The sequence below is a fragment of the Heterodontus francisci genome, chromosome 18 (genome assembly GCF_036365525.1).
Source record: "Heterodontus francisci isolate sHetFra1 chromosome 18, sHetFra1.hap1, whole genome shotgun sequence".
NCBI classification, from domain to species: Eukaryota; Metazoa; Chordata; class Chondrichthyes; order Heterodontiformes; family Heterodontidae; genus Heterodontus; species Heterodontus francisci.
In genome coordinates this window covers 26,588,931-26,601,623 of record NC_090388.1, presented here as the reverse complement: position 1 = coordinate 26,601,623, position 12,693 = coordinate 26,588,931, and the positions used below count along the sequence as shown (strand labels likewise).

Genomic DNA, 12,693 nt, shown 5'->3' with positions numbered 1-12,693 from the left:
TTTGAGAAAGCTCTGAAACATCCTCCCCTGATTAGACGCTGAGTTATTTCATAAATGAGACACAAGGGAACCATCCATCTACTGTATTACATGTTTTTAAAAAGTAATGGCTCATTTTAGTTTGCAATTTTCACCAAAGTTGAACCATTGTTCTTCTCATTATTGTTAGCTACAAACAATAAAGGATTTATTTTTTTAAAAATCAGTGCATTAGTATGAATCTGGAAACACCCTGTGCTTGAAACGTAATTGTTCTCTTCATGCATAAATATATACCAATGTTTGCCAGTTGCAAAATATTGTCTGTTCCGTTTTGATATTAATGAAACTGTAAACTATGACCTTCCATTTTTTCCCCCAAATTGGACGCAAGTCAGGGGAAGTCCACCACTTCTCTTGATTGACCTAACCCTTCCTCCGCTAACCCCCTCCCCCAGTATTTGCAGGTTTTGGTCTTTAGCTTTATGCCCTGATGCACACTCGAGGCAGATCCACCTCTTGGCAGTGTCTCATGCTTAAAATTGGAGCCAAATTCTAGATGGTGATGCAGGCCTGAGAAGCCAACTTCAGGGCCATTTGCATTTCACAGAATCATAGAACCGTTACAGTGCAGAAGGAGGCCATTTGGCTCATCATGTCTGCACTGACTCTCTGAAAAAGCAATTCCCTCAGTACCCCTGCCTTCTCCCCATAGCCCAGCATGTTCTTCCTTTTCATATAACTGTCTAATTCCCTTTTGAATGCTTCAATTGAACCTGCATCTACCACGTTCTCAGGCAGCGCATTCCAAACCTTAACCACTCGCTGCATGAAAAAGTTTTTCCTCATGTCACATTTGCTTCTCTCACCAAATGCTTTAAATCTGTGCCCTCTCGTTCTCGATCCTTTCAAGTGAGAACAGTTTCTCTCTATCTACTCTGTTCAGACCTCTCATGATTTTGAATACCTCTATCAAATTACCTCTCAGTCTTCTCTTCTCCAAGGAAAAAAGTCCTAACTTCTCTATTATATCTTCATAACTGAAATTCCTCATCCTTGGAACCATTCTCTTGAATCTTTTCTGTACTCTGTCCAACGGCCTCACGTCTTTCCTAAAGTGCGGTGCCCAGAACTGGACGCAATACTCCAGCTGAGGCCAAACTAGTGTCTTATACAAATTGAACATAACTTTCTTTCTCATGTACTCTGTGCCCCTATTAATAAAGCCCAGGATACTGTATGCTTTATTAACCGCTCTCAACCTGTTCTGCCACCGCCAATGACTTATGCACATATACACCTAGGTCCCTCTGCTCCTGGACCCCCTTTAGAATTGTACCCTTTATTTTATATTATCTCTCCATGATTTTCCTACCAAAATGAATCATTTCACATTTCTCTGCCACCTGTCTGCCCATTCCACCAACTTCTCTATGTCCTTTTGAAGATCTACACTATCCTCCTCACAGTTCACAATGCTTTCGTATCATCGGCAAACTTTGAAATTGTGCCCTGTACACCAAGGTCTAGACCATTAATGTATATCAGGAAAAGCAAGGGTCCCAACACTGATTCCTGGGGAACTCCACTACAACCCTTCCTCCAGCCCAAAAACATCCATTAACCACTATTCTTTGTTACCTGTCACTCAGCCAATTTTGTATCCATGTTGTTACCGTCCCTTTTATTCCATGAACTACAAGTTTGCGCACAAGTCTGTTGTGTGGCACTATATCAAACACCTTTTGAAAGTTCATGTACACTACATCAACAGCATTGTCCTCATCAACCCTCTCTGTTACCTCCTCAAAAAACTCCAGCAAGTTAGTTAAACATGATTTTCCCTGAAGAAATCCATGCTGTCTTTCCTTAATTAACTCGCATTTGTCCATGTGACTATTGATTTTGTTATTAAACTGACTGGCCTGTAGTTGCTGGGCTTATCTTTATACCCTTTTTTGAACAAGGGTGTAACGTTTGCAATTCTCCAGTCCTCTGGCACAACCCCCAAGTCTAAGGAAGACTGAAAAATTATGGCCAGTGCCTCTGTGATTTCCACTCTCACTTCCCTCAGTATCCTTGGATGCATCTCATCCGGTCCTGGTGCTTTATCCACTTTAAGTCTTTTCTTTTGGGCCTCCTTATCTCGAGAGACAATGGATACGCGCCTGGAGGTGGTCAGTGGTTTGTGAAGCAGCGCCTGGAGTGGCTATAAAGGCCAATTCTAGAGTGACAGGCTCTTCCACAGGTGCTGCAGATAAATTTGTTTGTCGGGGCTGTTGCACAGTTGGCTCTCCCCTTGCGCCTCTGTCTTTTTTCCTGCCAACTACTAAGTCTCTTCGACTCGCCACATTTTAGCCCCGTCTTTATGGCTGCCCGCCAGCTCTGGCGAACGCTGGCAACTGACTCCCACGACTTGTGATCAATGTCACAGGACTTCATGTCGCGTTTGCAGACGTCTTTAGAGCGGAGACATGGACGACCGGTGGGTCTGATACCAGTGGCGAGCTCGCTGTACAATGTGTCTTTGGGGATCCTGCCATCTTCCATGCGGCTCACATGGCCAAGCCATCTCAAGCGCCGCTGACTCTGTAGTGTGTACAAGCTGGGGATGTTGGCCGCCTCGAGGACTTCTGTGTTGGAGATACGGTCCTGCCACCTGATGCCAAGTATTCTCCGGAGGCAGCGAAGATGGAATGAATTGAGACGTCACTCTTGGCTGACATACGTTGTCCAGGCCTCGCTGCCATAGAGCAAGGTACTGAGGACACAGGCTTGATACACTCGGACTTTAAGTACAGACAGCCTATCTAATACTTCCTTTTTATCAATTTTAAACCCCTCTAGTGTCTGACTTCCCTCCTCTTTCATCATTGCCTGGATTGCATCTTCTTCCTTGGTAAAGACAGATGCAACGTATTCATTTAATAACTCAGCTGTGTCCTCTGCCTCCATGTGTAAATCCCCTTTCTGGTCCCTGATTGGCTCCACTCCTCCTTTTACCACCCTTTTACCTGAAAGGGGTGGTGACAACTTCAGCCTCAAGTCTTTCTGCTAGACCTGTTCTTTTTTTGAAACTGGCTCGGCCTTGCCAACTTTCCTTTCCGATCTTCAAGGTCCGGGCACAAGGCTTAATGACCACTTCTGGGCACTCCTCCAAATGGATGACGACTGTGGCAACCAGCAAGAAAATGAGATGCAGTTAGATCCCACTCACCTGGTATACGTTGCTGCCCATGCTTGTGCCTGATGCAGGTGAAAAGCGTTTTTAAAAAACTGTCACATTTATCTGGATGCTTATCTGTCCTAAACATTGCTTTGTAACTTCAGTATATTAAACATTTCATTAGATTATTAATAGTAATTTCCTTTCTGTTAGTACAGTGGGAACATTTGGCTTGTAAGTACTTGTAGTAAATTTGTCCTTTGGCCAACATTCCCAACACTTAACAAAGTGCAGATTGGAAATAGCATGAGAGTATTAAAATTGCATAAGTTTATTGTGCACAAAGAATCATATTGAAACAAATTGGGAGCAAAGAACCCAGGCGCTTCCTACGTACTCACAGCTCAGCTCTAGCAGGAGTGTGGAAGGAGGATCATGAGTTAAAATGGCATCAGTTATGCCAGGTCCTAAACTTTCCTGGAAGTTTCTGTGGATCCAAATATACTGACTCCAAAAGGTCAATTATGTAAAAGGGAGCATGGCAAGGGGCAGGGACTCGCAGGATTGGAGTTTGCACATTTCCAACAGGGACAGGCTAGGATACTCTTGAAAGTAACCATATCGGCCCAATGAATAGTGGATCTGGGGCTGATGTGGGGGTCTCAGCAAATGGTTCTGGCATTGGACCTTCCAAAAATCAGGGACGTTTTTTTCCAAGTGTCTCACTCTATGAAGGGGGCTACAGAACAAATGTTGCAGGGAGTGGGAGTTCCCTGGCACCACTGCCTCCCAAAACCAACATATTCTACCTCAGTTTGCAATCTAATAGAGCAGATATCTGCCCAAAATGCACCCCTAGTGGAATGGGCACTTGCCTGCCTTATTCAAATTAAGTTACTGCCATGTCCCAGATGTCAGCCTCATGGGTTTTTTGGCCGTGTTTCAGTGCTTATATTTTTAAAATGTTGGCCTTTTAATATTGAATGATTGTACATTTCATTACATTTTTGCTGCCTATTAAATGATTTTCATAACCTCCATAACTTTTATGTGTGTATGTTGGGAGTCAGAATGGAGAGCTTTGTTTTGTTCAAATTCCTAGTTTCTACAGGAGACATAAAAAGAAGAGTTCTCAATTTATAAAAAGTATTATTGCACTTACCAGTATGAGGTAAAATCTGTCAAAATCAGCCCTTCCAGTATTGTATTTCCTGTCAGCTGGCCATATTGCTTTATTGAATACAATTATATAGAAGTCCATGGTCTAAGTTATTCCACCCTCCAGGCTGCAGAAGGAAGCTTGGTGGCATTCAGCAGTGGGGCCTGAAAAGGGGCAAAAGATGGGGGTTTGGGGGCTGTGGGGAGGGAAGACAATATGATATATGCAGCACTCAATTCCAACTTTTCAATTAAATTTGTCATTGTTTAATTTCAATTCTTCTAACAGCTATGTCTGTGCCAGTTTTTTTTTAATTGACAGTTTGGGATTATGCAACACAAATAATTTTGAAAAATGTGACTGGAGGCCATCAACTGTCAAAACCATTATTAAAGCAGTTACAATAGAGAGTTGAAAGTGTTGAAATGGGAAAAAAATTGTTTATGAAAGCTGCTTTTCAATTCGTTTCACATCTGTGGAGGAAGGTTATAACATAGTTGTGCATAATCAATGAGTGAAATGTATAAGTTTGTGAAACTATGGATTTAATGGCTCTCTTAGGGTGTAAAATGATAGGGACTTCAAGCAGGTAGATATAGCCAGCAAAATCTAGAAAAGAACTAGAATAACATAAACACATGGAGTTGGATAACTTGGAAAAAATCTGTGTTGTGTTTGCGTTAATCATCTCCAGAAGAAATCCAAACTGATACTTGAAACATAAGACTTCTTGGAGAAAGCAGCAAGGCCTGAGGCATTGGTGATCTCAAGGAGCTCTCTATGGGTCAAAGCCACTTTTCTGGCAGAGTGCAAGCCTAGTTCACAGCATTGCCTCTCAGAGAACTGTAAAACACTGCAGGAGTTGTGCTGTGTATGCACACAGTATTTCGTTCATTTTCTTTTTTCTTTAATGCCTTGTCACTTGCTAAAGGATGAAATTTAAAATGAAATGTGTACCTAATTTTCTTAGCACCTATCCACCAAATTACAATACTGATTTCCTGTAGGTTTATTACGTTGCCATTGTCATTTTGTATTATGGTAATCATACATAGCATTTAAAAGGAGTTTTGCCCTATTTTTTAAAAAAATGCTAAGTTTTAAGTTTGCTCACAAATGAAATATGCCAGCAAAAGTTCTGTGCTATGTTCTTTTGTGCTGTAGAGAAATATGATTTCACAGCATTGCATTTTATCATCCCACTATTACTTTTCCTTTCTGCAGTACATTCTGGGTAAACTGACAAACTTGTGGTCAACTTGGGGCCTGTAGAAGTTCTACTTAGCTTTTAGTAAGATTTTGACTCTTATGTATTATCAGTATTATTTTATAAGAAACAAAATTCTGGGTAAAATGGTAAAATAATCCTTCTTGAAATGCCTTGCAAGAAGGCTGGCAGTACTGTTCTTCCCCTCTTTACATAATGTTGAAAACAAATAGTTTTAACACAAGAATATGTTTCCACATAACGGCAGTGCATGGTGCAAAGCATTCCACAGAAGTACTAGTGCTTTATTCCAACAGTTTGTAATATTCAGTAAATTGGCAGTGTAATTGCCCATTGTCAGTTAATAAGTTTTTGGTGTACAAGATGGCACAGAATTGGGAGAGATAGGGAGCCATTTAGCGACAGGGCCTGAAACAGTATTGTCACGTTGACAAAGCAAAATAGAATGAAATAATTTAGCATGGTAATCAACGATGGAAAGCATGGCCAACAATCATAACAGGTTCCTGGATTAGAATTCAACACCATATGCAATATTTTGTGTAAGATATAGCAAGATTGTAGCTATCAAAAATGTTTCTAGTACATTGGTGTTCTACTTATATAAAATATGCTTCATTTACTTTTATTTTTGATGTAATGTTTCATGTTTGATTATATCATTTGGAAATCTAGCATTCGGACCGATTGAATACTGTAGCCAAGGTATTCCTGTTACGTCAGCCCAATTTTTAACTTGGGCACATGTGCAGGGAAAGTGACAAGCAGTATGCTCACATCAGGCCATTGCATGAGACCCAGAGAGATTTTGACTCCTGTGACTCCTTACCATGTTCAAGCTCCAACTCCTGTCAGAACTCGGTGGGAATCACTATATGGTTGGCAGTTGAGAGCAGGATTTTGTGTTCCTGGAGGCCACTGCCAGGAGCACAAGGGAACAGACCCTTGGGGCAGGAGAGACCCAAGGTTTCCTTGTGGAACTCAAATAAGCACTCCTACTCCTCCTGGCTTACGAGGATGTTTTTTTTTAAACTCAGAGAGACTTCCTTCCTGGGACTCTTCTGGCACTGACCTTGTTAGCTGCTTGGTTTCTCTGGTGGCGCTGCCACCAGTTGAGACTTAGCCATCTGTTACTTAAAATCATATCAGGATCCTGTTTGCATCATTGGATCTTTGCATATTTATGAGGCAGCGAACGTCTTTGGGTGCCTCCCAAAACACTGGAGTTAAATTGGTGACGAGCGGGTGTGCGGTATGAACGGGCAGGTAATTACGCTGCCTTTGCTTTAATTCCCCACGCATCCTGTTCCCATTGGGGACAGAGGGTTAAAATCGGGGCTTTTATGCAACAGCTTCCAGTCAGGTGGGATGTTGGAACAAGAAGTTCTCCCTGTAAACAGGCAAAAGTATCACTCATATATGCAAACTAAGCAAATATACAATTAGCCAAAACTTGTGCAAGAGTTTTAGTTGTTTTAAAAATGCATTGTGGACTAGACCATTTTGTGCTAAGGGAAGTCAACATTTAATGGGAGCCCCAGATATTTTCTTTGTGAAATTCAAGGCTGCAGTTGAAAATTGCATTTCAGCTGAGGTTATTTTGGGGTATTTAGCTTTGACCCTACTTGATTTTGATAGTTTTTGGGGCAAGCAATTTGGTATTTTTAATTACCTCTGTTAATATTTAAAATGTACTCACCCCACCACCACCACCCCTACCCCACAGCTGCACCCCAGGTCCCCTTAACCTCTGCTGCTGGTCAGTAAACCCTGTAACAGCACCAGAATTCCCACCATGTGAACAGTGACCTCCCATTGGCATGCATATTTCATGACTAGAGTTCACTGCCATTATGATTTTGAGAGTATCTCTGGAAGTCCTGGTCAGGGCAATCTGGTCTGAGAGGGTATCGTCGAATATGGGGTGATGTGCAAACAAGTCACTTTCTTCAGCTTGTTAGTAAAGTTCACCGCTACTATGTGAGCATGAATATATATTTTTGTAGGCTGTACACACTAGAAGAGGCTTGAAACAGCAACAGAAACTATTATTGACTATCTTTATTGGAAAACTAAAAGTAGCATGCTGATTGAAGAGTTCGGCTGGAGGTAGCATCCTTCAGACCATCCTGGATATTTCAGTTTCATGTTATAGTATAAAGAATTGTTTACTGTAAATAATTACCTTAGGAGAAAAAAATCTTAATTGCATCTGTTGCATAGATTTAGAATTTTGAAATCCAGTAATTCTTACATTAAGGAAAAAGCAAAGCAAAACCAAATATTGTAATGCTACCTAAAGGAATTTTGCTCACGTCTGTTTCTAGATTTAAGAGCAGTTCGGATTACTTCAGAACTGAAAATATAAATACCTGCCAGTGTCCACTTTTGCCCTACAGCTTTTTCCCTTTGCATGATGAGGTTTTGATCTGCACTGAAAACTGTTAATTTTAGCAAGTTTTCTGCTGCACTTGCCAGTGAGGTGTCAGAATGTTTAGACTCTTTTATAAGCTGTGTTAAAAATAAACATGGAAATCTGCCTGCAGGTGTTTTGATGGCCTCAGATCAGAGCAAGATTTCCTGTTTTAGTTACACAAATATGCCAAACATCAGAGTCCACGAAAATGGCTAAAATAAGAGGCCAGCAAAATCCATGGATTACTGAAGCACAGGCATACTGACTTTAATTTGTTGTAAATAAATGGAATTTATTTTAACTTGACACCTTTATTATTTTATGTACAAATTAGAAAAGACTTAACTGCAAACCAACAATCTAGGTCCAACTTCTCACCTCTCCTCCATTTGTTAAATGTTGAACTGTGAAAATTGGAATGAAATGTTTTCGTAACTTTTTATTTGTAGTTTAAGCAGTAGCTGGCAGAATTCATTTGATATTTTTGTCTTGACAGAGGCACTTAATCTACTAGTAATGTAGAATATTCTTTAACTAAGTTTAACAAGATATTTTTAACAATCCCAAACCAAAGAAGTTCTTGCAAGATGCATTGCTCATGCAGTCTGATCTAATTGCTCAAATAGTGAAGAATCATTATTATTCCTGCTAATATCAGGTTGGGCATAAGCAGTGAAATTTTGGAATAATCAAAAGGCAGTCTTTGCACCCTGGGACCCAATGTCATTACTTTGAACAATTGCTAGTGTTAAAGTGTGCCACATTAAGCTTACAATTCTCTGGCGCCTCTTTCACAGGTGATAACCCAGTATTGTTAAAATATCTTTTACTAAATCATTTTCATGGAATTGTATCTTCAACTGTAAAAGGTCTTTATTAAAGCCTGGTTTCCAGTTAATCAACGTGCCCCTCATGTTTATTCAAGTTTTTTTTTATATTTATAGATACATAAAGAGCTTAGATCAAAAAAAAGGAGCATATCTCTTAGAATAAGTAATGGTGCTCTTCGCAAATATTTGAAAAAGCCTCGGACAAAATTTAACCTGCAGATGACCTTGCCTTGTTTATTCAGTAGGGAATTTCTAAGCAATGCATAGAGTGTCTATTATTCTCCTTCTTGAGAAAATTAATGGCAGATGGTCTTGATCTCAATGACTGTCACTGACATAGCTCTGAATGACTTTATTCTTTAATATCACGACATTGTTTCTGCTGCAGAGATAGTGACCTCCGATTGTACAAGATCCCTGAGAGATCTGCATGATAAGCCTTCATGCACAAATATTCCTGGTGCAGGAATCTGTTGGCTGTGTATACTATTTCTACATACTCTGATATTCACAAATCCAGTAGTCTGCTTGAAAAATGAGGAGAGCCTTACTACTAATCTGACAACAGTAATGCATTTTGTGATCCAAAGTACACAGCATAGGAAGAAAATAAACGCAAAGTTTTATGACAAGACTTCCTTTTAGTCAACTAATTGTCTAGCTAGCTTTCAGTTAACTGTATGGTTTTATGCCATGAGTGTTTGCATTAACAAACAAGATTTCAGTTTTGGAGAAAGGAACCTGAAGTACTAATGGCAATGACTTAATCCTCAACTGCTGAATGAGAATTATTAACAGTTCATTCAATTCACTGTTGTGTGTATACATGCCAAAGATTTGGATAGCAGATGGTTTTGAACATATAGGGCTTTTCAGTTTTCATAATAAAAGTCACTAAGGTGCTTGGAAAAAAGAGGGGCAGTCACTGAAGGCATGCAGTGCCAGATGCTACAAGTCAGTCATCATTGAGAATGAAAGGATGCAGAGGATGTTTACCAGTATCAGTTTAAATAAAAGCAGCTTTGCAAAAGAAAAAATCTGATAAGAATAAGATCATCTTTGATCACATATGGATTCTGCCTTTTCCCCATTCATTGCTACGGTTGTGAAATCCTTGAAAAACCACCCCCTTTTGATCATAGATTTGTGTCTTTAGATCTATTCTAAGTCCTGAGCATCAAATGTCTCAACATAATAAAGATTGCCTAATAAAGATTTTTTTGATATACTCTGTTGTTCTGCAGGATATCATTTTACATATATGCAGATTAAGAATCAATTCCTGATATATAAGAGATTTTGGAGCTATATTAATTATCTTTGTTTTTTTGTGCATGTGAAAATTTTACTTTTAAAAATGAACTGCAGTCATTTTATTTTAATGTAAAGCTCTCCATGATAGGTAGTGTTTTTTGTTTAACTATATCTCTTAATGGCTATAATGGAGGGATCTTGATAATTGAATGGCTACTGTACAATAACCAGTTGCTTTTTCCAATATTTTGCTTGCTGTTTACTGTGCTGCCAACCCATGCACCTTTATCGAGGTCACTCTTCAGAACTGGTCAAATTAATTTTTAATGAGAAGTATTGTTGTCCTATGACCAACTTTGGGCTACAGGTGGCAGGGCACTGATTGCCTCCCAGTATATTAGCAAAGTTGTCAATCTTCATTTACGAGCCTAAGTAGAGACAATCAGGAGGCGAGTTAACTGAATTGTGTTGTCAAAGACAGGGATGATAAGAATACAGCATAGAATACAAATGCCAGAGTTCTGGGTGAGTTGGAGTTTATGTAGTGTGGAGTTGGAGACAGCAGGAAGGAGCATGTTGGAGAAATCAATCCTTCAGGTGACAAAGACATAAATGAGGGTTTTAGTGACGATGAGGGTGAGGTCAGGATGTAGGCAATGCTTTGGATCACATGATCTCTAGCTTCTTAAAGAAACATATTAAAAGATAAATAGGATTTAGATTTTTAAATCTTAAAGCATTGAGACCTGAGGTTACTTATCTACCTAGTACCAGTCATCATTTATTCTGTTTTTTCCTTCAGCTCCAGAAGAACTGATTTGTCAAGGCACTACCTCAACAGAGACACTACAAGCGAGCAGAGAACTAACCTATCAATGGCTTCACACGCAGGTGGTCAATTATGATCAAACAAATCCCAGAATTATGAAAAAGTAAGAACTAGCTTGTTTATTTGGCAGATATGTGAACTTTGCAGTGTAAATGGAGTTGATGACAAACCAAAGCAATTCATGTCTTGCTTGAATTCTGTCAGCCTACACAGTGGAGATAGATTTTCAACTTGCCGCTTGAGCATAAAACTGGCTGTGCATGTTGGCCACCTGTTAAAAAGATTCCTTGATTATTCATTTCTATAACGGGCAGCTGATCTACAATGTCAGTTCTATTCCAGGGTAGCCTGTTAAAAATCTACCCCCGCGAGCATTGTGCACATCTACAATTGACTGCTTAAAGTAACCGCTGTTGATCTAGTTATGCCACAGCATCCATTTTGACTCACGTTTTTAAAAAGAAGCTATAGTCTTCCAGGCCAAAATATTGCCCTCCCCACGCACCACCCACCCCCCCCCCCCCCCCACAACACCCCTCCACTAACCCCATAACCCCATTCCCCACCTTAGCTAGTTTTCTTCTGAAATCCACATTCATGAGTTGTTACCTCCAGACTCGAATATTGCAGTAATAAAAACAGAAAATGCTGGAAATACTCTGCAAGTGTGGCAGCATCTGCAGAGAGAGAAACAGAGGCTGGAATTTTCCAGGCCCTTTGGGGAGGGATTGGGAGGCGGAAAGGCTGGCAAAGTAGTATGTGAAGGGTGGGGCAGGGTGGTGTCTGATGTCTTCCCACCGCCATATTATTTTGCCAGTGGCAGGAAAACTGACAGCTGAGATATCTGCCGGGAGGCCAACTGAGTCACTTTAGTGGCCAATTAAGGGCCCGCGTTGGGAGGGCCTGCCACTAGGTGGGGAGATGGCTGGGTGAAACCTGGCGACCTCCCAGCGGGCTCATGATTTGTGGCGGAGTCCTCCTTTATGAGCATTCCATGGCCCACGGAGGGGGCCCCAGTGCCAATGGGAGCCCTCACGGCAACAGCATGCCAGCACCCGGCGCCCCTCACACTCTCAGATCGCTGGGACCTGCCTGCCTAGCCCCAGCATCCCCCAACCCTACTTACTGGCCATTGAGACACCCTCTCTCTGCAGTGGCAGTCTCAGCAATGGCCACCGCTGGTGGTTACACTGATGAGCTGATTCTGATTGGGCAGGCAGCACTTGGAGGCTGACTGCCATCCTTAATTAGCCATTGCTGGCAAAATGCCGCCCTGGGTCCTGCCGCCTGCCGAAGCAGGGTCGCCTCCCGCTTTCAGCCGTCTCCTTAAAATTCAGACCAGAGTTAAAAATTTCAGGTCTGTGGCCTTTCATAAGAATTTGCAAAAGTTATAAATGTAATAAATTTTGAGCAAGTGGAGGGGGGGAAAAAGAATAAAAGGGAAGGTCCGTGATCGGGTGGAAGGCAGGAGAGATTAAATGACAAAATATTTTATGGTGCAAGGCCAAAGGGATTGGTAATGAGACAAGTAAAGAAGGAAAGGTTGTGCCTAGAAGAGGTGTGAATGACGGGTTCGATCCAAAAGGAAAGTAAAAAAAGAGAAAATGAGAGAAAAAAACAAACAAGCAAAGAAAAAGGAAACAAAATATTCCAGTGGTCTCCTGGCTTGCCTCCCCCCTTTATCAAAGAACAGTACAGCACAGGAACAGGTCATTTGGCCCTCCAAGCCTGCACTGATCATGATGCCTGTCTAAACTAAAACCTTCTGCACTTCCGGGGTCCGTATCCCTCTATTCCCATCCTATTCATGTATTTGTCAAGATGCCTCTTAA

The 12,693-nt window shown here is 41.0% G+C and overlaps 1 protein-coding gene across 4 annotated transcripts in view; it reads left to right on the top strand.

Moving 5' to 3' along the window:
* Nucleotides 1–12,693, top strand: part of lrriq1 (leucine-rich repeats and IQ motif containing 1) — a 213,534-nt gene that overhangs the window by 154,741 nt on the left and 46,100 nt on the right. For all 4 annotated transcript variants that reach the window (XM_068050442.1, XM_068050441.1, XM_068050440.1 and 1 more), the window contains one exon: nucleotides 10,835–10,964. In XM_068050442.1, the coding sequence (XP_067906543.1) occupies nucleotides 10,835–10,964 (130 nt within the window). The remainder of the gene's footprint in view (nucleotides 1–10,834; nucleotides 10,965–12,693) is intronic.